Below are 26,221 nucleotides of genomic sequence, written 5' to 3'. Positions count from 1 at the left end.
CTGGAGATCTATTTCACGGCGATACAAATATACTTAATGTCACTGAACTGTACAGTTCGGTTAGAACCATTAAAGATGGTTACGATCATGTTAAATGTCGTTGTGGCTTTTTTTTTTTTTTAAATCAGTTAAGAAAGAAAAAGCCTACTTACTGATTCAGCAGCTGATTCAAACAGTTGAAGAAGCCTTGCATAGGCTGATCAAAACCTGTCAAAGCAAAGCACAGAGGCTGCCAGGCCTTAGAGCAGAGCCGGGTCCTTCTGCCAGGAAAGCCTGCAGCCCAGTCTGTAACCTCCCTGGTTAACATGTGGGCCCTACAGAAGCCACTGACAACACGGTAAATTCTGGGATTGACAGAATTCACCACCAGCACCACATGAATAACACTCATTGCAGGAGCAACCTTTAGAAGGTGGCACACAGACGAGGTCTTCACAGCAGGCTAACGCACACACAGAAAACAAGAGGGACGCGTTGAGTTTATTATGAATTCTCTGCAAAGCCCTGATGTTGCCAAGGTGGCTAAGAGACAAGACGGGTAAGCGTGTGTGCACGCACGTGCTTGACAAATGCTCTAAAGAGCTAGGTGAAGGCTGAGAGGAGTACAGGGCAGGAGGAAGAGGAAAGGGAACAGGGACATTGACAGTGGGATTGCGGGGAAAGCTGCAGGCCAGCCCAGGACTCTGGGCCTGGCCCTGCCTTTGTGTACAAGCTCAGAGTCGAGTCTGATCAGAGCTGCAGACACTCTGTCAACTGCGGAGGGATGGAATTCAAAGCCAGGGCAATGATAGGACACACACGCAAAGGCAGCATCAGGACAGTGTGGGCCGTGGCCAGCTGTGGGCAAAATTAACCACAGCCGGACAGGGAGGCGGCAGGGTCCAGCCTGGAGTCGGAGCCTGGGTGCTCCCCGAGCTCCAGCTGCGGGCCCAGCATGGGCTCTGATGCCCCTGTCTTCCCATCAGAAAATGGGGGTAATAAACACCAGCTGTTGTGGGCTGAGTGGTGACCCCCAAATTCATATGTTGAAGTCCTGACCCCCCCCCACCTCAGAATGTGACTGAATTTGGATAAAGTCTTTAAATAATGATTAAGTTAAAATGAGGCCGTCAGGATGGGTCTCAATCCAATGTGTCGGGTGTCCCTCTAGGAAGAGGAAGAGACACCAGGATGGATGCGCACAGAGGAGACCACGTGAGGACTGAGTGGGCAGGCGGCCTTCTGCAAGCCAAGGAGCGAGGCCTCACAGGGAGCCAGCCCTGCCGCCACCTTGATCTGAGACACCCAGCCTCCAGGACTGTGAGAAATAAATGCCTCGTATGCATTTAGGCCCCGAGGACTACAGGGGTTGGGGATGCAGCCTGAGTGGAATGATAGGCCAGAGCACTTTCCCGGGGAAGAAAGCGCTGAAGCAATGGCACCTCCAGGGCTGTCTCTGGGCCCAAGAGCCGTTAACACGAGGCTACCACGTACTCTGCCCTCCAGTCTCCTGGGTTTTGTGCAGCCTCGCTCAGGCTCACAGCTGAGGTTTTATCAAATGGCTCAGCTCATAGCCGTTGGCCCTTTGGGGTGGGCTTCTAGAAAGAGAGAAGCCCACCCCAGGGCAAACAGCAGGTCCTGCTGGCCTTTGTGGATGTGCGGCCCTGACCACCAGGCTTCAAGTCCTGCCTTAATGTTAACTCGCTCCTGCCTTTGGCCTCAGAAAGACATCTCCTTTCTGTGCCTTGGTTTTCTCGTCATCAAATGAGGATGGTAGCAACAGCACTGACCTCACCGAGTGGCAGGAAAGGCAAAAGCGTTCATCCACAGACCGTGCAGGGGGCTGTTCAGCCTGTCCCCTCCTTCGTGGGGGATTAGTGAAGACTGAGCCCCCTGCATGGGTGACCCTTCCTGCATCAGCACCCCTGGGTGGAGCCAGCCTGCTCTGCAGCCAGACGGGCACCACTGTGAGAGCAGCAGAGGCAGGGGGCTGCCGCTCGCTCGAGCTGTGTCACCCACACGGGACGACCGCACATTTTAATGACAGATTGAGCAGGTTCCCCTTAACCGTGTGCCCAGTGAGGCACTGAAGAGGGGGCCTGACAATCATTTCTGGGAGGGCTAATGGTCAGGTTCACAGCCCTGCCAGAGTGTGCCGAGGGGTCAGGCACCAGGGTCAGGAACATGTTGCGTGAAGTGTGGACTGACCTGCAAGGTGGTGCCTGTCACTGCAAACTGTCTGACCTCAGACCTACAGATGCCAGACAGATTGACAGAGATACAGATACAGATACACTGATATGGAGATGCATTGATATGTAGATAGAGCCACAAACACACACACACACACACACACACACACACACACCCATACTGCACCTGCTTTCCTTTTTAGACCTCTGGTTACACCAGCAACCGTGGATGGAGAGTCTGCCCATCTGAGCACAGGCCTCTCTAGCTGTGTGGCCTTAGACAAAAGGCACTCTACTTTTCTGGCCTCACTTTCCCTTCCTTGTAAACAGAGGGGGCTCGACCCTAGGAATGCAGTCGCTCGAGCCAGCTGTTTGTGTGACCGCCTGCAACATAATATTGGCATAAACTCAAAGCCCTGAGGTTTATTTTCTGTTTTGTACAGAAAAATTCTCCTTGAGATGGGCCATCAGTGGGATAATCAGGGTTTCCCGGTGTTTGAAAGGAGTGGGGAGTGGGGAGAGACACTGTTTATCCAGGCACCTCCAGCCCTGTTAATAAGCCGCCTCTTCAGCTGCTAGATGGGGCAGCTGGGAGGGGCGGGGAGAGGGCACTGCCCCTGCAGAGGAGCCCAGTGTGCTGCCCTGGCGCCCCGACCCCGCCCTCCAGGTGGCAGCCAGGGTCCTGCCTGGACCAGCGGGTCTGGAGTTGGTGAGAGCGGAGGATGTGGCTGACCTCCTTTCAGTGAACTTTTCAGCAAACTCAGCTTTCTGCACCCGCTCACGCCTCTTTGGCAGGAGAAGATGATGCCATGGAGAACCATCTTTCCTTTCCTCTTGAAAACCTGGATAGAGGAGAGATGGCTCCATGGCCCGTGTGTGCAGAAGCACGTGCGTGGTTGCGTTTCACCGACACCGCGTCCAAGGTACCGCTCTGGCTGAAAATGTTGTGACTGGTTTTCCCTCCCCGCAGACCAACGTTCAACTTTATCGTTACAGTCATCACGTCTAACACTTTCCTAATTAGTTGCAACAGAGCTTTACTTCTCAATTAATTTAGAATTTTGGTTATTAAAAATTGTTTTTCTAGCTTTCCCCATTAGATTTATAGTACTGTCGTAAGGTAACCTATATAGCTACATGTATAATGTTTCATGTCCATACACACACACACACACACACACACACACACACACGTTAAAAATGATCACAGAGAGATGAGGAAACCTTTGAAGGTGCTATGTATGTTTACTAACTTGATGGTGTGGTGATGGTTTCATGGGTGTGTACAAGTGTCAACACTTACCGAAAGATATACTTTCTTTACGCACATGTAGGGCTTTTGTGTGGCAATTGTACATCAGTAATACTCTTAAAAGACAAAAACTGCTAATTCCCATCAATTTGATTCCCATATTTCAACTTGCAATAGTAAAAGGAAACTTACAATCCACTACTAGATAAGAAAAATCTCAATTTAAAACCATTCGCCATTATTTGATATTCATGGGACTTCATGAACTCCGTCTTCACGTACACTATTTCTGTCCTCGAGCCCCAGGGCCCTAATGCAGGCCATTTGTCCAGGGAGCGGCTGTTCAGGCTTGGCATGTGCTGTCCTCAGCAGGGTCACACTCTACCTTACTTGTGTGACAGCTGTGATGGGACGGGGGTGGAAAGGCAGATTCCCCCTACCCCGGGCATCCCCTTCCTGGCTCTGTCAGTAACCCCTCTGTGGGTGCAGATTTGGGGTGTGCCTGCCACTGGGGGGGTGGGAAGAAAAGATTGAGAGAGAGGTCGTACATCAAAGGTTCCAAGGATTAGGCAGAAACGTCTATGAGAGAAACCAGCCAGAGGTGCGAATACTCCTTACCTCCAACCAGAACTGAGCTTTAACCCCCTTTCATTGAGACTGCAGCCCTATAGGTTTAGGCTTCATTTTCCCACTTTTGTCCCACTCCAGTCAGGAGCCTGATGGCAAGACTTCATCACTTTCCCCTCCACTCTCTGACTGGAAAAACCATAGCTCAAGAATAACCATAGCAAAGGAATTCCCGGCTGGGCCGTGGAGATGGTGGGGGGCATGGTGCCCATTGAGTTCCGGGCCCCGAAGGCATGAGCGTTCTTACACATTCCAGAGGAGACAGAATTTCAAGGCCAATATGACTTAATATTGGCAACTTTACCTGGCAACGAGGACACATCTGTGGGCCAGACATGGCCATCTGCCATCTGGCTTAGGATTTGTGCTATTAGGAAGTCTTTATATTCCTCATTACCACGTGTTATTCATACGAAAGATATGAGGATCTATTTTCTCTTTAACCCTAGTTCCTCACACACCAAAGAAAAACGTATGAGATGCACTGGCTGTTGCGTTCTGATTTAGGTTACACGTTTGGTCACTTTCCCCCTCATTTTCTTCCCTGAAAACCGGAGGGTAGATTTATCACCCGGGAAACAATGTAGCCAGCCTAAATAATCTCAATAGTTCTCACCTCTTTGGTTTTTTTTTTTTTTTTTTTTAATTGTATTTTTTTTTCTTTACTGAAGAACATTTTTTCTTTGCTGGAGGCAGATACAACCTTCTGAGTTTTACACAGCTCTGCTCATAGTAATAAAAAGTTTATTATTTTCTTAAGAAGAAGGAAAAAGAAGGATGATATAAAGCATTTAAGGGCAGAATAAACACAGAAAGTGTTAATCGACTCTGTGAGTCGATTAATTCCTAGACAATCGGTCGTGCCTTCAATACTTGTGTGGAGGGGCTCTTACTCCCCGCATAATACTTGGAAGATGTAATCCTAGCTCTGTTACAGAAAAGTTTGTTTTGCCGTGGAAAATGTCAGTCTGCATATGGACATGTTTTGCATCAGACTACATGAATTATGAGAGTTGTGAACAAACCGTGTCATATGATGGACCCAAATTAACATGAAAACTGAAAATTAGCAGCTGATAAGCATTGCAAACACAGATGTAATGCGTGGTTGGTTCTAATGGGTGAGAAAATACAATACCAGTCAGGAAACTGGAGTAAGATTCTCCAAATCCTTTCATCTGTAGTACTAGGAGTATTTATTTGCCACAAAATAATCTCCAAATTTTCATAGGAAGAGGTCAAAAGTACCGGTGAAGTGAGATGGCAAATATTCCCATCTAATGCAGTTTAGAAATTACAGCGTGTTCCACTGCCCACTGCTGACACCGTCTCTATGGTGAAAATGGAAGAGTTTAAGCCAATTGCTGTTGAAAAATAATATAATTTCTGTGTGCCTTGGCACTTGTTATAGGGCTGGTGCCCCCTGAGGGCGTCCCTGGGAACCTGCATGGCTAGTCAAGGCTCGTCAGTCACTAGGGCTGCTTGATTTGTGTCTCTCTGGCTAGAAAATGTGAACCCTCACAAATCTGTTTTTCTTTTAGTTTGACTCTTGACAGTATGTGTAACATTATGGAGACAAGAAACAGACGGTTCTCCTATTGGCTTAAAAGGAGAAGAGATGACCCACAAAGAGGGATGGATTCTGCGCTGAGCCAGAAGTGGAAACCTCTCAGAAATGCAAGTGCCTCGAGAAAAAAATATTTAAGCAAATTATTTTGTATGGTTCCTAGAAGATTCTGAGCACAGTGTCATGACACACGTGGATCTCTAAAACTTGTTTATCGAATTGCCCTGAATTTTACCCAGCTGTTTGAGACCACCTTGGTGATAGAGAACCCTAAGGTGTTGTTAGAAATCTGTGTCTCTGGGGCTTCCCTGGTGGCACGGTGGTTGAGAGTCCGCCTGCCGATGCAGGGGACACGGGTTCGTGCCCCGGTCCGGGAGGATCTCACGTGCCGCGGAGCGGCTGGGTCCGTGAGCCATGGCCACTGAGCCTGCGCGTCCGGAGCCTGTGCTCCGCAACGGGAGAGGCCACAACAGTGAGAGACCCGCGTACCGCAAAAAAAAAAAAAAAAAATCTGTGTCTTTGGCTAACTTCGTGATCCAGGATGTCAGGGGTGCCCTGGTCACATTCCATTTGTCACATAATTCGGTCGATCTCCACTGAGTTTGATCCTTCCCACCCCCAACATCTGTGTCCTCTGTTTTTCATAGATTTTGATACATTTTTTTATTACATTTTCTGTCCCCCAACCAATAATTCAATGAACAATATCATTTTCTCCTGTTCTTCTCCTAACTTTTTGCCTTAAGACTTCCTACCACCTTCTTTCTTCAGCGTAATAGCTACTTCTTACACAAATGCTTCTTGCTGTAATTATATACAATCTTCTACAATCTTTAATGTCTGGGCCATAAATCCTGATGCTTTCCCCAACATTTAGGTAAACATTACCTTTTCTTGTTTAGACTTTCCCCACTTAATGATTTAAGGTCAAATGACTGCTACTTATCAGACAAAAGTTCTTTATTTCAATGCAAAAGAAAAGCACTTTCTAACTTGTTCTATGATTCCTCCTGAGTAATTTCTGTTTTTTTCACCAACATATGGCACTAGGTTGGTTATACGCAGCTCTAGCTATACATTTCTAGAAGTTCTAGCTTATATTTACTAGTAATACCAATATCAGCTGCGATATTTCCTACATCAGTTATTGCTACCATTCCCGTTGTGATCAAGCAGACAACGGCCATACAAGTAAAAAACACTCATTTTTTTTCTCACTTTGAGCAATAACATTTTAAAAACCTTTTGGAGAGAAACACGATAAGCTTCTCCAATTCAAATATATCTTTGCACAATAATAAACATTTATCAAAGCAAGCAAGTCTTTTTTCCCTAAGCCGTGAATCTTCACATGAGTGTTTTCACCTGCTCTGTCTTAGGACTGCTGCGGTGACCAGTTCTCAGCGACTGCGTCGGTTTTCTCAAGACGGGAGAAGGACCTTAGTCTCTAGGAAGAGCAGGCAACACCCCTATGTGGACGTGGTAGCTACACCCTTGGGCATATGTTCCACTCGTACAAACCTCCGGGCTAGCATTTATCAAGTGGACCCATGGCTACTTCTTTTCTCAAGCGAGTCATGGTAAGTAGAAGCCATGGGCAGAGGTCATGTGCTACTCACTCTAACAGCCCCCAAGGCATCAAGCAAGTACCCCATGTTTGGTGAATCAACAAAGCGAGACACATGTTCCTCTTCCTCTGTTTTCTTCTCATAAACTCTCTAAATGGCAGGGAACACAGTAATAGGAAAACCTGGAAAACATCTACAAAAATGTTATATCCTACATATCCCGAATGGATACCTATAGATCAGGAGTGGTGGGTCCCTACAGGTTATATTCATAGTTCCTGGGCGTAGGCACTTAGTTTTACCAGGAAGATAAGACTATTTCAGTTCTATCCACATTGCCCTTGCTGGTCAATTTATGGACACCATCTAGTTGAAAGGAAAATGGAGAAGAAATTATGTAGCCGACTATCAAACAAGAAAAATATGAATTAATAGTGAATTCAAATAAAGCAAGGTTCTTAATAAAAACATATCCACGTATCAATGAAAGGGGAATTTCAGACAGGTCAATATAAATCAACCTAGAATTTACATATAGAAGTCTTTACCTCCTACAAGGAAATGGGAACCTCGGTCAGACAAATCTCTGTTGCTTATGCATTTATATGTAAATTCTAAAGAAAGTAAGTTGCGGGTGTACAAATGAGCTCTTTTATGCTGACAGATGGAAGACCAACAGGAGAATCAGAGTCAGGACAGCAGAGGCACAGGGAAAAGTCAGAGGTACGGAGCTCCAGGAAGGGGCCGTCCGTCAGAAGCGCTTGGCATGGGTAGGGAATGATGCACAGCAGTAAACTGCGGGGGGGAAAATAAACAGTAAAATATGAACGCAAACTCTGGCAGAATAAATGTCACCCTTATCATCATCAAGGCCCTGGGGATTCAGCACTGCATAGAGAGTGAGGTGTCGGCCAAATCATCATATTCCTAATGTTTCCTCCACTTCCTTTCTTTTTTAAAAAAATTTAATTTATTGGGCTTCCCTGGTGGCGCAGTGGTTGAGAGTCCGCCTGCCAATGCGGGGGACGTGGGTTCGTGCCCCGGTCCGGGAAGATCCCATATGCCGCGGAGCAGCTGGGCCCGTGAGCCATGGCCACTGAGCCTGCGCATCCGGAGCCTGTGCTCCGCAACGGGAGAGGCCACAACAGTGAGAGGCCCGCGTACCGCCAAAAAAAAAAAAAATTAATTTATTGTTTTTAATTGAAGTATAGTTGATTTACAATGCTGTGTCAGTTTCAGGTGTACAGCAAAGTGGTTGAGATATATATACATGTGTGTGTGTATATATATATATATATATATATATATATATATATATATATATATGTTCTTTTTCAGATTCTTTTCTCTTATAGGTTATTACAAAATACTGAGTGGAGTTCCCTGTACTATACAGTAGGTTCCTGTTGCTTACCTATTTTATACATAGTAGTGTGTATATGTTAATCTCAAACTCCTAATTTATCCCTCCCCACCCTCCCCTTTGTTTTCTCTGTCTGTGGGTCTGTTTCTGTTTTGTATATAAGTTCATTTGTACCTTCCACTTCCTTTCAGTCTTTGACTATGTCAGTTATTCAAAGGGCCTGTTGATCCAACATACACAATTCTGTCCTTGGGAGAGTTATGTCATCAGCATCACGGCACTCACTCTTGCCTTGGAGGTTTTCTAATAAAATGATATGGATTTGATACAAAACCTTAAGGTCCTTGCAGGCAGAGACACTGACCAGCTGGTAGGAAAGCTCCTGGAAAGAAGTCTAAGTTGCTTTCAGAGCTCTAGGGAAAAACAGGTAACATTGCTTCCCAGTGCCCTCAGCGGCAGGTCAATCAATCCAGCCTCGACAATGTGGATACTAAGCAGGGCTCAAGCATACGCTCAGAAAATACTGACTGACTTACTGAGTTGGAGACAGGCGTCAACTACGTATGCACGTTGACCACTGTTTTCAAGGAGCAAACCTCTCCCGGGTTTTGCTCTTTTCCGCAGTGAGAGACTGGCCCTCTGATGAAGGGCCACGGATTGCATGAAGTAGCCTGAGGCCCTGAAGGCCTCGAGGGTTAGGGATTAAAACAAAGGACAGCCACGCCAAAATTCAGAGAAATTTATTTATCTCATAAAAATCCTTAAGACAACAGGTTAGAAGACTATTGTCAGTAAAGAAATGATGGGTTTATAATCCCTATTCACTTTTTAACTAATAAAATAAAATAATGATATTTATTAAGAATCTCAAACCATTCTTGAAAAATCAAGCTGTCCATTCCTTACTTCCAGGAAGAACTTAAATACACGTGAACCCAGAAAGAAGTTCTTATAACTCTTGATGTTACAAAGTCGGTTTTTACGCCAGACCTGAACTTAGCCTGCAAATTAAAACTCTGAGGGACACAGAAACCTGTTTGATTATTTGTGTCAACTCACAGCTTGAGCAGTGAATTAGGAAAATAAAAAATAATATCGCCATCTGTTTTCTTAACTAAATAATTTTACTCCCTTTCAGCATTCCTATTTATATGTTATTCCTTTGCAGTGGGAGGCTGGTAAACGGTGAGTCACCAGCTCTCCGGAAAAAGGAAAAGGGATAAACAGACAGATAAAGTTTTACTGATACAAAGGATGGGTAGCACAAAATTTACAAGTAATAATAAAATATACAATAGTCTTTGTTGTAAATCTATATGACCAATTGATTCTCACAGAATCCTTTTATTATTTTTTGTCAAATTATTTTATCTGTAGTCAGCCTATTATTACCATTGACAAACACGTGTCTTTTTGACACAAACGTGGATTGATCGCTTTATGTTAAGCAGTTAGATGAACATGAAACCATGAAGACAGATGTTGGAATTTGGCTTCTTTGTCAACCACGTGAATGACCTTGTTGAACTGAATAGTGGTTTTTGGAAAATGGAAGAACCATTCTTCAACTTTGGCGGGATGGGGTAGGGTGGCGCTTTTCACAATGCACTGGCTATTGATAATATGCTTTTATAATGAATCTGCATTATTAACATTTCCCAATGTTACATCCTACACCTGGGCAATTAGCACACAATAAATCCAGCCCTGATTTGTATAGCCTTTGCCAATATCCATGGTGTAAATGCTCCTTCCTTGGTTGATTTCCAGATCTCATCAGTCAGTGAATGTGGTGCTGGGAAGAGGTGTGCAGTGGTGTGCTGTTATATAGCATTTTCACTGTTACATATTATTGAATCATATTGATTCAAAGTACATAACCTCAAGAACACAGAAATAGTAAAATGTAGTAAAATGATTAGAAAGTGGTGAGTTTTTAATATCTGTTACCTCTGTTTTTAACATTATTTAATTGTAAGCTTACATACTTTACTTTTTAATAATGGTTCTACTTAGCAACTGGCTTGCAAAACTCCTAAAATTTCAACAACCTGCTCTCACCAGCTGGTGTGAGCCAGGTCCAGTGCATACCTGCTCCCTGAGTTGTCACTAAGTTCTTCAGTTCTCTCTCAAGTCAGGGACACGGTAGCTTGTAAATAAAGGGCTAAAAGATCATTAGCAAAAGGGAATATGTTCATAGCGTTTTCAAAAATACTGTACATAACTCTATCATGATTCGCATTGCTTTGCCTCTAAGTCGTATTCACTCTTTAGTTCATATCGGGTAGATTTAATGGTTTTCAAGGTACCATAATAGCAGGCTAACAATTCAGTCCATTTTCAAAATGTATTCTGAGCAGGGACAGACTCTGCTCCCATAGTCACCGACTTCCTTCCTTTTATGAGACGGGCCATTTGCTCACCACCCAGTTCCTGTTTTGCTGGATACCGTGCCCTTTCCCATGGCAGCAGGAGCAGCTGCGTGGCTGGTTCTCTCGCCACAGAAGGAAAGCGGCGAGTAAACCCAAGGCAAGGCAAGAGTGCTTCCCTGGCCTTGCTCTGAGGTCCACACACCCGTAGGGTTGCAAGGGTGCTTCCATGACAAACGAGACTCCCAGAACTGTGTTTGTATCACAAGCGTCAGGATTAACTACTTTGTTTGGAAAGGGGCCAAGTGTTGGTTTCAATTGTAAGGTAAGATGTCAGGTGACTTGAAAGACTATTGGTCCCGATATAAGGAGCATCAGTGAAGCTCCTGTCCTGTCCTCTCTAAGCTCTCCGCTCAGGTCAGCTCACAGTCGGGGAACTGAGATCCCGCATGCCACGTGGCACAGCCATTAGTGAGGCTCTCGTCTGGGAGTGTGGGGATCTGATTATAGCCATTTTGCCAGTAAACCACAGAGCTGGGCCCAAAATATTTCTAGATGTTCATATCTCCTGCTGAGTCACACTGCCTAAAAGGCGAATTATTTTTATTATTAATTTTATATTGAGCAAATTACTATCTTCTAATTGAGAATGGATAGTTTATTTCTCTAATTTTATTCCCCTAATTTAGAATTTCCTTAAAGTTCCTTAGAATGGGACACTTGTTCACAAATTGAAAACCAATCAGCTAGAAACATCGCAAGAGTTGTCACAGTGGTGCTTTAACCTTACATGTCATTTAGAACAGGAGACAATGGCCCTTTTTCCCTCTCTGCCTTTAAAATCCTTTGCCAATTACCTTAGAAAAGTATAACCAAGGAAAGGCTGATTTCCTCAAGCCTGGTGTAGGAAAATGTACAAGAAAATGACAGTCACTGGACAGCTTAATTTAAAAAATATAAGACAAATTGAGGATCTGTAAGTTGAGCTCTCTGTGCATTGAGTTTTAAAATCCCCAGGGTCTTGTCATTAAAATAAGCAGCTAGTAACTTGTTAATAACTGAATCATAACTAGCACTGAAAATCTTGTAAACAAACAATTCAGTGCAACTAATGGGATAGACTCTACCGTCATGATTCACACGAAGATTCAACTAAAACCGAAATCAGAGCGAGCTGGTTAGAAAGTTATGGGGGGAAATCCATAGGCACAATTATACTGGTTTAGACATGCACCTGTGTACTTGATTAGATATCTAAAAGTTAACATGGAAGCTTATTAATAAGAAACAAAAAGATTGAAGAGCATAGGCCAAGGAATTACTCTTTACTGTTGCTACAATTATGCCACAAAAGCTCAAACACATCACCAAAGCCCCATTCACGGTGACCTTTGCGCCATGAGGCTGAGACACCACCCAGCCTAATCGTTCTTCTCCCACGTGTGCACCAAGCATTCACCACCTCAGACTCCACAGGCTGGGCTGGCCGTGGCTGCCCGGGAGAGAGTGACAGCCTGGACCAGGCCAAGGGACCTCAGTCCCGCACCAGGCGATGCAGAGGCCAAGTCCACCCAGCTTCACACTTGCCCTAGCCAACTTTGAAGAGGCTGCCTTTTGTCTATCCTAAGCTAAGCTCACCTTGGAAGAGAGAAAATGATGCTTCTTAGAGCAGAAAGTGATTTTAAATGAGATACAGGATTCCAAAGATTGATTGGTTGAACACCCAACTTCACTAACCCTATTCTGTTATCCTCTTGGCTACTAAGATGATTGAGAAACCAAACCCTTTAGTCTCTGGGCTCTAAGTGAGCACCTTCTAACGTCGGGAGCATTTCTAGTAGTTCCTTTGGTTTGTCAAAGCAGGAAATGGGAAATGGAGGTGGGGGCCAGGCCTGAACTGAAACTGTCCCCGAAGGAGGACGGTGCCCTGGTGATTTCTGACTTTCAGGTGTGTGGTCACGCTGCTTTGAGTCACGCGCCTGGCCTTCACGGCCGGCACACAATCATCCCTCTGCACTTGCTCACAACGCATCTTATGTGCTCCAGACACAGGAAGGAAACCTCAGGCTACAACCCGTGTGCGGTGAACACTGCTGGCTGCTGATGTGGTGCGCATACTCCACATTTCCCAGCGAGCAGAGTTCCTGTACTGACCAGCTACTCCCACAATCGCAGGGACAGCCGACCCCACCCCAGCTGTCAGGATGCACCTGACTCACCTCCGGGGATTCCATCCTCACCCAGGGGCTGGGTCAGCCCCAGACCCAACCCTGGTCCATGAGACATGAGAGGAACTCTGCAGCTGGGCGTTTCTGGGAAAGGTTCCCTTTTCCTATGAAACTATTAGAAAAGATGGTCTCTCTTCCTCCCCTGAGACTTCCGCTGTCTGGATGGGATGCAGGGAACAGCCATGGCGCCCTAGGTACCAGCCGGAGGAGGAGGAAGCCAACCCCAAAGATGATCTAGGGAAAGCCTTGATGGCAACTCGAGGCCTCAGATTCAGCACTGAAGTCTGTCCCACCGGGATTCCTAATGAGATAAGAGATTCCCTAACTGTTTGAGTAGGTTTGAGAAGGGAGTTTTGCAACCTGTATTGATTATCTATTGCCGCAGATCAAACGACCTCAAAACTTAGAGACTTCAAAGCATGAGGATTTATCTCATAGTCTGTGTGGGTCTGGAATCTGGGATGGCTCAGCTGTCTGCAATCAATCTCACCTGCAGGCTCTACTGGGGAAGCTTTGCTTCCAGTGTCACCCGGTGGCCATGGCAGGACTCAGCTCTCATGGTCAGTGGACTGAGGGCTGCTGGCTGGAGACTCCCTCGGTCCTCGCCCCGTGGACTCTCCCTAGAGCAGATCTCAGCCCGGCCGCTGGCTTTCCTCGGGGTGAGCAGGTGAGAGGCTCCAGATGGAACCCACAGACTGTTTCCACCTAGTCTCAGAGGTGACAAGTGACTTCCGCTACTGCTGCCACAGTCTACTCATGAGACACGAGTCCATGTTCAAGGGGAGGGCTACATAAGAGGGTGAACACAGGAGGTGGGGGTCATCGGGAGCCAGGGTACCACAGGCCGTCTTGACAGACGGACCCGACCAGGAGACAACTGAGGAATGGAAGCCCGGGCTGGGAGGCTGAAGGAGTGACTGCCAAGGTCTCCGATGCAGTGCTGACTCCATGGGAACATCCTATAGACAGACCACAGTGCCAGCGCTAGATGCCCTTTAAGACCGGTACAGCCTCCGAGTAGCTTCAACTAGTGGGGTAGCACACACAGGCCTGTGTAATGAGTGGGGTGAGAAGTGGATGAACACCTAGAGGACAACAGGAGGGAGGGGTAGCCATGCCAAAGACCAAAGGGCTCCTGGGCTGGAGCAGGGTGAGCACAGAGACCCCCGCCCGACTGTGCAAGGGTATGTGGAACTCACATCAATCTGACATCCGGGCTGGGTCCCCCCAGATCTGGCGCAAGGGCCGGCCGTGGAAGGCGGCCTCTTGGAGCTGAACAGATGCACGGGGGGGTGGTCATTCTACCTCTTCCGACTACAAACCGTACATTGGTTCAAAAAGAGCTCAGGAGATGCAGATAGATGTGGCACTGACCTGGAACACAAGTCTCCTCCTGTTTGCTTCTGTTCCAGGTCAACGTGGTCTTAATGGCCACGAGTCAAGCGCTGCTAACACTTAAAGCATAAAAATAGGAAAGAGGACTTGTGCTTGGGTCAGGGCCTGGGGCCCACCTGGTGCCCAGGTCAGCTGGCAGAAGGCTGGGGACAGAAAGGAGGGTTGGAAGCCGTAACGGGAACACCAGCAGAGGCACCAGGATGGGAACCAAGATTCTGCGGAGGCAAGGCTCAGGGACAGGGGGATGGCTGGAACAGAAGGTTCTGGAATGGGAGAGATCAAAAGAGGAGGTGTGGTATGAGGACCTGTTTCATGTCTTCTTTGCCACCTTCTCACATCTGCGTACAAATCCAGCTCCTGTTAACTCACTGCTACCTAAGTCTTTCCATCTTATCTTTGGCTGTGCTGACTGGTTTTCAAGAAAATGTATCTTACCTCTTTGTAATGACCTAAGTGGGACATGCCACCTGTGGTACAAATCACAAAGAAGGTGCACAGCCAAAGGTGCCCAGTGGCAGTCTCTGGCAGAGTGGGAGGAACGTTCGGGGTCGGGGGCAGGCAGAGGCTGAAGGTCAAAGACGCCATAATGTCGATTCCTGCTGGACGCATTCCGCAGTGAGACCAGGGGCCAGTGATGTAGCTGCTTCTGGCTCAGCGTCTCCCCAGAGAGGGTGGAGCGAGAACTCGCCCGGCCTCCAGGTACTCAGGTCTGAGTTCCACCACTAACACGTCGTTTCTTAGCCAGAGAACACAGGTCTAACTCCTGCTGAACTTACGAGGAGACACACAGAGCTGACGGCTGGCGGATGAACTTGCCTGCTGAGCTCCCACGGCCGCAACCAGATGCAAGTCCGACGGGCATGCAGGTGAGGTGCACACGCCCACAAGGGGCGGGAATCACACCCGGCACTTCACGTGCCTACCGCCCATAGCTCCCCAGAGACAAGGGAGAGCAGCGCCCAGATTTCAACGTGGAGTAAGAAAGGAAACAAACGACAACAAAGGAGTCGTTTTCCCTCACCTTTTTAAAGACCTGAATCAAAACAGGTGAACTGCTTTCTGCCTGGCTGGGCAGGAGATCCTAGTTTTTCCTGCTGTAAACAATGCCCGGGACGGTCCTGCTAAATAAAAGCTCCGAGCTGGATGCGTTAACCCCTGGTGCACACGTGGTCAGGAGGACAGGGCTAGGGGACGGGAGGGGTCCCGCTATGCCCGGGCCAGGCTCTGCGGGGCCCCGGTCTGTTCCCCCTGTGCTTCTGTGCTCTCTTCCTGACGTTCCTGTGGGTGTGTGAGAGGGCATGAAAAGGGAAGGTGGGCAGGTGGGTTATGTCCAGGGCAGGAGAAGGTCCTCGGACATGCACGTGGGGAGAGGAAGACATGGAGAGAATTGTCCCGGGGCAGGAGAAGGAGACAGGAGTCTCCTGTTCTGTCTGAGGCTTGTTCATTCTCTACGCAGACCTTTGTTGGAAAGGCTCCCAAGGGTGGGGATGCGATGTATTTCCTCAGCGCTGGAGAGACCCAGGGGGAAGCTCTTCTCCAGGCTGATGCAGGCCTTTAAAAGCTGAGGACCTTCCTGGCGGTCCAGTGGTTAGGACTCTGAGCTTCCACTGCAGGGGGTGCGGGTTCCATCCCTGGTTGGGGAACTAAGATACCGCGTGGCGCGCAGCGCGGCCAAAAAAAAAAAAAAAAGCAGCTGCTAAATCTTGTCCTTGGTCTCCCCAGCAGATGCCACACGCTGACACTGTCTCCCCAAACCCAGGCAGGGGCCCGGGGGAAGCTGGGGTCTGAGGGTTTACATAAGGTCAAGTGTAGGGCAGTCCGTGGGCCTGGCTGTCCCATCCTGTTAGGCCCCCTGAGCTCCTGGGCTGTGGCCACTCCTCCCTACCAAGGGCCACCCTCTCCCCTCAGCCCCTCCTCCCTCACGGGCTCTCCAGGGTGGACAATTCACGGTGAGGACCACGGGAGCGGCCACTGAAAGCTCACGGCCTTGGCCTGTGGGGCTTCAAACCCACTCTCTTCAGAGATGACACAGCTCCAGAGCTGTCTAAGCCTCAGTGTCATCCTTCCGACTCATCTGTCTAATCCTCCATTTCTGAATCCCCTACAAATTTCATTTGCATTCGGAAGCATGTCCAACGTCCAGATGATCAAACAGATTTTGAGGATGGAAAAGAAGTCTTTGTGAAAAGAGATCAAATGAATCAGGATGATTTTGCCTAGAGAAAGTTGGTAAGTAATCCAACGATTATCTCCTTTCCCCACAAGCTGGCAGGGAGCTAGCTGTCATTTCCAAAGAAGACAGAAAAAGATCGAGTGGTTCGATGGTGGAAGAGGATGGACTTCCTAACCAGAGGGCTGCATATCTCATGTGGGCGCCAGCTGTTCCCCGGGCTGAATGCATGGAGACGTTTCACCATCGGGAAAATGCAGCCCTGGATGGTACCTGCTTTATAAGGCAATAACCCAGCACAGCTCAGGCATCCTGACGGAGGGATGCACCCAGGCTCGATGTGCTGTGTGTGTGCGCGCGTGTGTGTGTGTGTACGGTGAAATACACAGAGCTAATATCCAACTGGAGGTGGGAATGCTATACATGGTGCTTATTAAAGTCCAAAAGAAATCCCAGGAAACAACGAAGAAAGCCTGATCTCAGACAGGGTGTGACAAGAAACAGAAACAAAATGAGCCTTTAATTGTGGCTGTTGCTAGACTCAAATTAAGCTGTTTTTCCCCTTCTGGTGCCTCAGTCTCCCCTTCTGCGGGAGCTTGGCCACTGGCTGTAGGGTTCAAAGATTCTAGTCCGTTAAGTCCCCCCAGCTCTGGAGCACAGCCGCCTTGGCATTCACAGCCGGCCTGAGCGAGCTTAGCAATACAGCCTATACGATCGCATCATTGCTGTGCTGTGCTGTGCTGAGTGGGCCACCTGCGGGCACTGCGAGGACAGTTCTAATTTGAGGGACATTTATTTGCTCCTAGCCGGCTGTCTCCACCCACACGATGCAATCCTGGCCGAAGTCTAACCACAACATGAATGATTAATGGGTTAAATCATTCTTCACGGGTGCCTGCCTGGCATTCGGAGTGCATTCACTGTTAACTGGACACACTGCATTGAGCGTTGAGAGAGTAAAGCTGCAGGGAAGAGGCACACACATCCCCAGGCAAGAATGGAAAGTCTGGAAACGCAGCGCCGACACCAGAGACCAGAGAGGTGAGGCGTCGACACAGATGAAACGAGAGGCACGTACGTGTGGGTCTCAGGTCGGAGGCCTCGGAAACAGCGCCTTCCCCAGGAAAGCCGAGAGGCTCTGCCACGTCTGTGTCAGGAGGAGGGTAGGGTGGGGGTGGGGGAAGCACTAACTGGGGGGGGCCCCGAGCAGTGCCTCTGGGAGGCTTCTGTGGCACCTGCCGTCCGACACCTACGTGGAATCAACAGGGATTACTTCAGAAGGTTAAGCCCAGAGGCCCTCTGTCTCCAACGGAAAGTACGTCACCATCACTCAGCCACACCGAGAGCGCCTCACAGCTCCAGATGCAGACACACCTGCACTAAGCCCAACCTCGCCCGACATCAAATCCAACCTCATCCGTCACCAAATGCAGCCACGCCTGGAACCAAATCCAAACACACCCAGCCGCAAATCCAACCTCTCTAAAGTTTTAACGTTTTACATACATGGGGTCCCATCCTTGGGTTAATTTGAATGTACTGCACAGTTGCCGTTTGTTTCTGAAAGGCACAAGTATTTTTAAAGGCTGAAATTATTATTAAGAGGTCCCTAAACAGCTCTGTCAACTTCAAAGGAACTCTTTTTCTTCACGTTAGTCTTTTTCAGGTTCACAGGTTTTTTAGCTTATTCTCGTTGCTTACATCTATTATTACCTATTACAGATCCAATAACCCCTAATTTGATTTACCTCTTGAAGCCCATTTATACTATCAACCTCTTCCACTGTCTGCGGTAACAGTTTTTAAACTTTGTTTTGAAAAGGATCCTGGGCTGCAGAAAGGGTGAGGATGTCCCCCAGGCCAGTCTACCTCTCAGGCCAACCGAGCAGCCCTCTTTGATCTGTTCACATTGGGGACCTATTTACCATTTTCTATAGAAATTGTTATCTTCTGCTAACAAAGTTTTTGAAAGTTAATGACAATATAACGAATGATGGGAGTTACTAGTATCATAAACTGTGTTCATGATCATTTCTTTAAAAAATACTGTCTTCAAGCTCTAAAGTTTAGAATCTTCTAGTAACTAATAGAGTCTACACTTCATGCCCTTCATCAGACTATTAATAAAAATATTAAGACATCATTTCTTCATCAAGAAATATATCCATTATTCCTTCTCTTGCTTATGGTTCTTTAGACTTGGAAAAATATTAATCTCCTCATATATACACATCATTTCCTCCCTCAAAGTGCACGTAAGCCAAGGCGTCTGAATGAGTGTGGTTTGCTTGGCCCATGTAAGCACCTGACATGACAAGGCAACCCCAAGGGCGAGGCAGGTAGAAGAATACCCTCTCTACTGGAAGGCTTCCTTTTGTTTACCAGGAAATTTCGGTCGAGACCCAAATCCAGCCGGCTGTAATACTACGTTGGTGCAAGTTCCAAAAACATTTTCAATTTCTATCTGCAGCTGTTCTGAATACACAAAGAAGCTCAGCGTATTTTGTTGTGGTTTGGGCTACTTTTTCAAAATGATTATCTTTTAACCTAAAGCCAAGACTTCGGTTAAAAGTTCTGCTGTAGTGCCATTCATTACTGTACTTTTAACTCATGGGGATTTCTGATGGGGACGGAAGTCTGCTTTGAAATGGCCACCAAGACCGCTGACCTCAAAAAATATCCAAAGTTATTGACGGGAGGAAGGGAGCTTCCTGCCTCCTCCTTAATCCACAAAACAGAAGTCTATGGACCAGAGAGAGACCCACAGCAGTTACTACCATGCATACCTCCTCTTTGTGCATGTTCCTTAGAGAGGGAACTGTCTCTACCGTTTTCACTTTAAAATGCCCATCTCCCTTTTTCTGAGACCCCTGTGAGTACCAGCTGCCCACCCCCAGGCCAGGCTCTCCAAACGCGTTGCACACAGACCTTGGTCCTTCAAGGCTGAATCGGGAGGTCCTTCCCGGGGTTAAAATGGGCTGTCTGGCCTGGAGGTTGGCAGGATTCACCACATCTACACTACCCTAACCATGGATGCTTCTTAGAATTTCAACAAGGACTCTCAATCTGAGTTCATCATCCATTTTAGAAAAGAGTGGGGAGAAAGCTTGGAAGGCGGAATGGGAGTCTCATTATGAAAAAAGAAAAAAAGAAAACCAGGTTTATTTGAAGGAGCTTCTGATCACATTTCCTTCAAATCAGATAGTTTCTCCTTTGGGAACGACGATGGACTCACGTGAAATATTGGCTGTATCTCCTTAGCAAAATCGATTCCCAGTCTGTGAAACGCTAAGACATTAAAATCGAGGCATTGGCCATGGGGAAAATGCTGACCAACAGCCGAGGAGCTCTTACGAAAGGTTTAGGGAGCAACAGAGCGACCACTTATCCTTGGGCGTCTTTTCCCTTTGGGGGCTGCAGCCATGAGATCAACGGCAAAAGTGAGGCTGCCCGGGAGACTGAATGGCACTCCTGTGATGACTGAAGCACTTGTGTCAGGGGCTTATCTCGGTCCCTACATAAATGAAACAACAAACACTGAATGATTTTAGAATAAAATTGGCCATCCCTGGCTGGTGGACCTAGAGACTCCCATCTCTTCTCTCCCTTGTAACACGAGGGACTAGGTATCATGGTCGAATACGTCTCTGCTCACAGACACCAGGATTGCACCCTCTTTACTCTGGCTTCTCTTTTTCTCAAAGAATACCATATAGGAAAGCTCTATAAGTGGAGATCAATTTCAAACAGGGTGCTCAAAAGATGACTGAACTGTTGTCACATGACCTATTGTATAAACGCTCTGGGGTCGAGATGTCTTCCACACCAGCATCCACGGGCGCCATCCTGGGACTCATCCCCTTCGGTCAGGGAGGCGCCGTCCCCCAGCCACACTCACCAGCTCTCCATCACTCGCACTCTCCCGAGCCTCCTTGACCAGCACGCCTTTCCCACCTTCTAAACGCCCGCATCACCCCCAGAGACTATGCCTGTAGGATGTCCTTGACTCACAACCGTTCATTTCCAGACTTCCTTTCTTTAGCCTAAATGTTTTCCGAGTTAATGCCATCACGGAGGAAGCCAGGGCAGGGGTGAGAAGCAGCGCTGAGATGCAGGCCAAGCACCCAGAGGCGCGCGGACGCCATCACTCACCCGTCCTGCCCTTCCTGTCCTCCTCCCTGCCCTCCGTGCGGGGGGGCACCAGCGGGCTGGACGGCGGGGGCTGGGGTGCAGGGGGAGCTGGTGCACGCCTCTTCTTCTTCTGTAAGTCCATCTGTGACCCCAGAGACACCTGTGAAGCACAAGGGAGGACAAACAGTCAGCGTGAGGGTGGCTGTGCACGTGAGGGAGCTGGCCGGCGTGACGGGTACCCCGAGGAGGGCTGGCAGGTTGCCGGTCCCCTTTCTGGGGCTCCTGGGCAGGTGGTGGAGGCATATGGGTGTGAGGGCTTGCTGGTTGCCTGGGAGTGGCCCTGAGGGGGTCCGGGGATGCTCAGAGATGCCCCCCAAGACCCCTAGGTGGCAGGGGGCGGGGGCTCTGCCCCGTATTTCCTAGGGGCTCCAGGCAAATCAGAAGACTTGGAAATCTCTCCTCAGCATAACTATGAGAAACGGGATCCTGAGCTCTCACTTAAATGCAAAGAAGAACTATTCCTTCTGGAAGCTTTACCAAGGGCCCCTGCAGAGGAAGGACAGAGGGCATCTCTGGCCTTACCCTTAGCCTTTCTCTCGCTCTCCTGCCCCTTCAGCCAGGGTAGCAACTGTCCACAGGCCGACCGCCCCGCACCCAGAACCGCAATGGATTTGCCAGCCCATGGGACACGGGCATATGGGACACCACGCTCCCATCCAGCACGGAAACCCAGCTCCTCTGGGAGACTCAACAATGACAGATGCACAGCTTCTAACGGCGGCTTGTTAGGATCGAGCAGGTCTCATTGTTGAAGGGGAAGTCCGTTTTGTCTGCAAGGCTGGATTCACTGATTCCAGGTCTCTGTTCCCGAAAGAGCGCAAACTGTTCCTCTCCTCTGCGCTACAGACGAAGCTTTCCTGCCTCCACCCTCACCGATGAAACTGCATGTAAAGAGCACCGCGCTACCTGCAGAGGATGTGCAAGGGCCGGCAAGATGCCTGTGCTTGGTTCCTGCCCTGGGGGGCTTACAACAGCCTCGGACCTCCAAGTCCAAGGAGGCCCTGGTCCTTCAAGTGCTCGTCCTGGGAGGGGTGCTGCCAACACCACCTGCTGGGCCTCGAGTCCTTCTCTTGGAGCTCCTTGGTTTATCAGCTCAGGTTCACAGTGGATGGAGTGCGTGTCTCCTCCTCTCAAAGAGGGGAACCTACTCTGCTGGGCCGGACCTGGTGCTGTGTGTGTGTGTGTGTGTGTGTGTGTGTGTGTGTGTGTAAAAGGTCTTTTACAACTTCATCAGTAATACATATCTATTGCAATTTTTTTTTAATTATAAAAGGAAGAAAAAAAATCCCTTAATTGACACTCGGTTAACTACTAACAATTGGCATACATTTTTCTGGTCTTTCTGTTTTCTTTTAAAAGCCATATTTTTTCTATCCTTCTACCACAATACATTATAACCACCTCCTATACCTTTAAAATTCCATGTTTTATGAAAAACATGGACATGAAAAGGCAAACAGTTCCACAAGGCTTAGAGTCAAACCCACAGCTCCTAGCCCACTCCAACAGCAGCCACTTCAAACTACTTTTCGTCTAGCATTTACTCCGTTTTTCTACATAATGAGCTTATTCTGCTGTTTCTTGACTTCTCCCATGTTGGATTTTGGCTTCCTACTCCAGAAGTTCTTTGAGATGCAGGCACACACACAGACACACGACCCCACACATACTTCTCCTCCCCAGTCTTTGACAAAAAGTTAGAGTGCAATATTCAAATTAACATTCACTATTTAGTTATCCATATAGTTATAATAGATATTATAATTATGAAAACAGAAATTTTCTTCAAGAGCAACTTTCTGCGGCCGAGACATATGTGTATGTTGACTACATTTTCTTTCTAGATGAACTTTCGTTTGCTGTGAACTTGATAACTGATTTATCTTCTTACTTTTTCTTCTCACTGAGTTTCCTGGAAATTCCTTTGCCCAGATTTTTTATCCTTTGCTTCCTGGATCCTATGCCTTTTTAAAATTCACTTCTTCATTTTAGGGGGGCACTTTCTACCAGCTTTCTGAGACAAGATGGGTATGGGGTAAAATTCTGAGATCTTGAAAACCTAAAAATGTTTGTGTTCTCGTACACCGAGCAGTCAGCATGGTACCTGTGAGGTCTACACCGGAAAGCTCTCTCAGGACGCTCAGCTCTCACTCCACTGTCTTCCAGCCTGCAACCCTGCAGTGGGGACACCCGCCCCCATCCCAGCCCCAGGCTGGCTGGCTGTCTTCCTTCCTTCCACAGGCTTGAGCATCTTCTCACTCCTTGAGCCCTGGACCATCCTGGCATGCCCTGGGTGAAGCTGCTTTCACCCTCTGCTGGGTCATCCACAGACCCCGGCCATCTGTACATCCTGCGATTCTGCAGAATGTTCTAGTACTCTTCCTCAAAGATTTTTTTCTTCCTTCTCTTTTCTCCTTTCTTTCTGGATTCCAATTAGTTGAACGCTGAAAGTTCTAAATCAATTTTTCTTCAATAGTCTTTGTTTTAATTGAAATATGGTTGATTTACAATGTTGTGTTAATTTCTGCTGGACGGCCAAGTGATTCAGTTATATATACATTCTTTTTTATGTTCTTTTTCCATTATGGTTTATCAGAGGATATTGAATATACTTCCCCGTGCTATACAGTAGGACCTTGTTGTTTATCCATCCTATATATACTAGTTTGCATCTGCTAATCCCAAACTCCCAGGCCATCCCTCTCCCTGCCCATCCCCTTGGCAACCACAAGTCTGTTCTCTATGTCTTTGCGTCTGTTTCTGTTTCATAGATGGGTTCATTTGTGTCATATTTGAATATTCTTGACTAATTAACATTTTTCCCTCCTTTCTTAGAAATGCCCTTTATTTCATTATCCAACTCTTCTGGCTTTTAAATTTTCCGTTACTATATTTTTAATTTCCAAGTGCTCTTTCTTGTTATATAGTTTTTGAAATAGCTTCATGTATGCTTCCTGGATACATTCTCTTCTCTTTTCTCTCTGAGGCTGTTAATTTATATCTTTAAAAATACGTCTTTCTACTCAGCCGTAAAAAAGAATGAAATAATGCCATTTGCAGCAACATGGATGGACCTAGAGATTGTCATACTAAGTGAAGTAAGTTAGAGAAAGACAAATATCATATGATATTGCTTATATGTGGACTCTAAGAAAATGATACAGATGAACTTATTTACGAAACAGACTCACAGACATAGAAAAGAAACTTACAGTTACCAAAGGGGAAAGGTGGTGGGGAGGGATAAAGTAGGAATTTGGGAGTAACGCACACACACTACTATATGTAAAATAGATAAACAACAAGGGAAATATACTCAATATTTTTGTAATAACTTATATGGGAAAAGAATCTGGAAAAAGTATATATAACTGAATCACTTTGCCGTACACCTGAAACTAACACAACATTGTAAATCAACTATAATTCAATAGAAAGTGTCTTTATTTTCATTTTCTTTTGTTATACACACTTTTTCTCCAAGTTCCTTTTTTTCTCTCTTTGTCTTGGGCTCTTGTCTGTCACATCCTGACCTTGCCTCAGTTTCTGGTGATGCCTGGCCAACTGATCCTAATTAAGTGTGTTTCTGTGGACAGGGTCTGTGGACACTCATGGGATTCCGTGTGGGCACCTGGGAAGAGATCTGGTGAGCTCACTGGGGGATCCCCAAATATCCATATTGGTAGGATCCTCTCTTCCAACCTCCTGCCTGCAGGTGGCAGCTGGCCTTGCAGAGTAGGGTCCAGTGGGAAGGCCTGGGCTCTCATGTAGCGCTGGGCTTCAGGGCTACCTGACGTCCTAGAGTCAGTCTCTCTCCTTCTTTCTTGTCTGGAGTTCATGGGCAGACCTGCGGCTGCCCATGGCAGGGTGGGGCCTGGAGGCCTTGCTGCTTCACAGCCAGACAGCCCGTCCTTGGTCAGCAGCTCTCCTGCCCACTGCTGTGCAGAGGACTCGCACCCACTGTCCTGAGCCTCGTGGAGGCCGGGCCTCTTCTGATGGCCTCTCCACCCGGCCTGCACCTCTCAACTTCTTCTGCTCTGCCAGGAATTTAGCACCATCAACTCATTCTAGTTCCAAGTGTCTACTGACAACCGTCCTTGTTCCTTCTCCCCTTCTCTTTGCCGTCGTGGACTAATGCTTTTTATTCATTTTAATGGGGTTTTGAGAGGAGAGAGCTAGACTAGCTCATTCCATCAGCCACGTTTTCCCATATCTTTTACAGGCTGCCCAGTACTGCATGGATTCCTCCAGCCACAGTTCATTCAATTCACCCCCTCTTTCTTTGGTGGGATATTAAGACTGTGGTTTCGGCTATGACAGATTAAACTTTGTAGACCTCCTCTATCTTTCCCATATGGCTTTTTCTTTCTCTTCTTTTCCTTTTTTGAGTTTCCAATACATTTCTTGACTGCAACCTCTGAGGTAAGGCACATGTAAGGCTGGAGGAAAATCAGATTCAAAAACTGTTTCCCAGTGTTAAGAATCTTTGTCACGTGGTTACCTCACACTGAGCTCGGGATTAAAGTCACCAGAATTTTTTGAAATAAATGGTTGTCAAAGCTTTCCACTTTTCTGTTAGTATCTGCGCAGTTCCTGACCTCACACTGATGTCCACCATCGAATGAAGGAGAGAGAATTCTATAACATTACATGATCTTCTTTTGGCTGGAGACACTGCCAAGAGCTGTAATTTGGGGCTGACTTGGGGACGTGGTTTCCTCTGTGAGTTCACGCTGGTTGATCAGTGCCCGCTAAGCTCGCACTGACGTCTGTATAATAATGATGTGCTCCGGATTCTGCCGAGTGCCAACGCCGAGTGGGAGAGAATTGAAGAAACAAATGGATCACGGAAGCAATTCTGGCTCACCAGCTTGGAAAAGCAGTTTTACCCGTTGAAAGAAAGTTCTGGCTCACTCCTTGTTACAAGATTTGGAGAAACATCAAGACCCTCAAGCCTTTGCCAAGACGGCCCAGCTTTGCCCCTGGCTGTCACTTTCCCAGAGATAATCACAGCCACTCGACAAACGATGGCCGGAGACGCTGTGTTTTCCCGGCACACGGCTATTTCTGATCAATTAAGGTAATGTCTTTGCTAAGTGTTTTGGCAAAGTCTGAGACTCCAATCAAGACACGATCCAACGGGCAAAAGTTTTTTTCTGCAGCTTTTGTTAGTTTAAGGTGTTTAAACAAAAGTGTTCTGGTAGATGTATTTACAGACTCCTAGAAAATATTGTTACCATGGGCAGCAACGGAGATTTATTAAACATTTACTAAGGGTGCCAACAGTATCTCGTTCGACTACCTCAGAGAGGTCATTTCA

At 47.2% G+C, this 26,221-nt stretch overlaps 1 protein-coding gene across 18 annotated transcripts in view; it reads right to left on the bottom strand.

Annotated features, from left to right (window-relative positions):
• The window catches only part of COBL (cordon-bleu WH2 repeat protein), a 260,115-nt gene that overhangs the window by 42,564 nt on the left and 191,330 nt on the right, over positions 1 to 26,221 (bottom strand). For 14 of the 18 annotated variants that reach the window (XM_032643490.1, XM_032643495.1, XM_032643481.1 and 11 more), the window contains 2 exons: positions 20,863 to 21,001; positions 17,789 to 17,959 (listed from right to left, as the gene is read on the bottom strand). In XM_032643490.1, the coding sequence (XP_032499381.1) occupies positions 17,789 to 17,959; positions 20,863 to 21,001 (310 nt within the window). The remainder of the gene's footprint in view (positions 1 to 17,788; positions 17,960 to 20,862; positions 21,002 to 26,221) is intronic. The other 4 variants (XM_032643497.1, XM_032643499.1, XM_032643491.1 and 1 more) reach the window with 1 other exon arrangement.

This window comes from Phocoena sinus, chromosome 9 (genome assembly GCF_008692025.1).
Source record: "Phocoena sinus isolate mPhoSin1 chromosome 9, mPhoSin1.pri, whole genome shotgun sequence".
Taxonomy (NCBI): domain Eukaryota; kingdom Metazoa; phylum Chordata; class Mammalia; order Artiodactyla; family Phocoenidae; genus Phocoena; species Phocoena sinus.
Note: the sequence above shows the minus strand (reverse complement) of the source record. Positions and strands in the feature narration are given on the sequence as shown.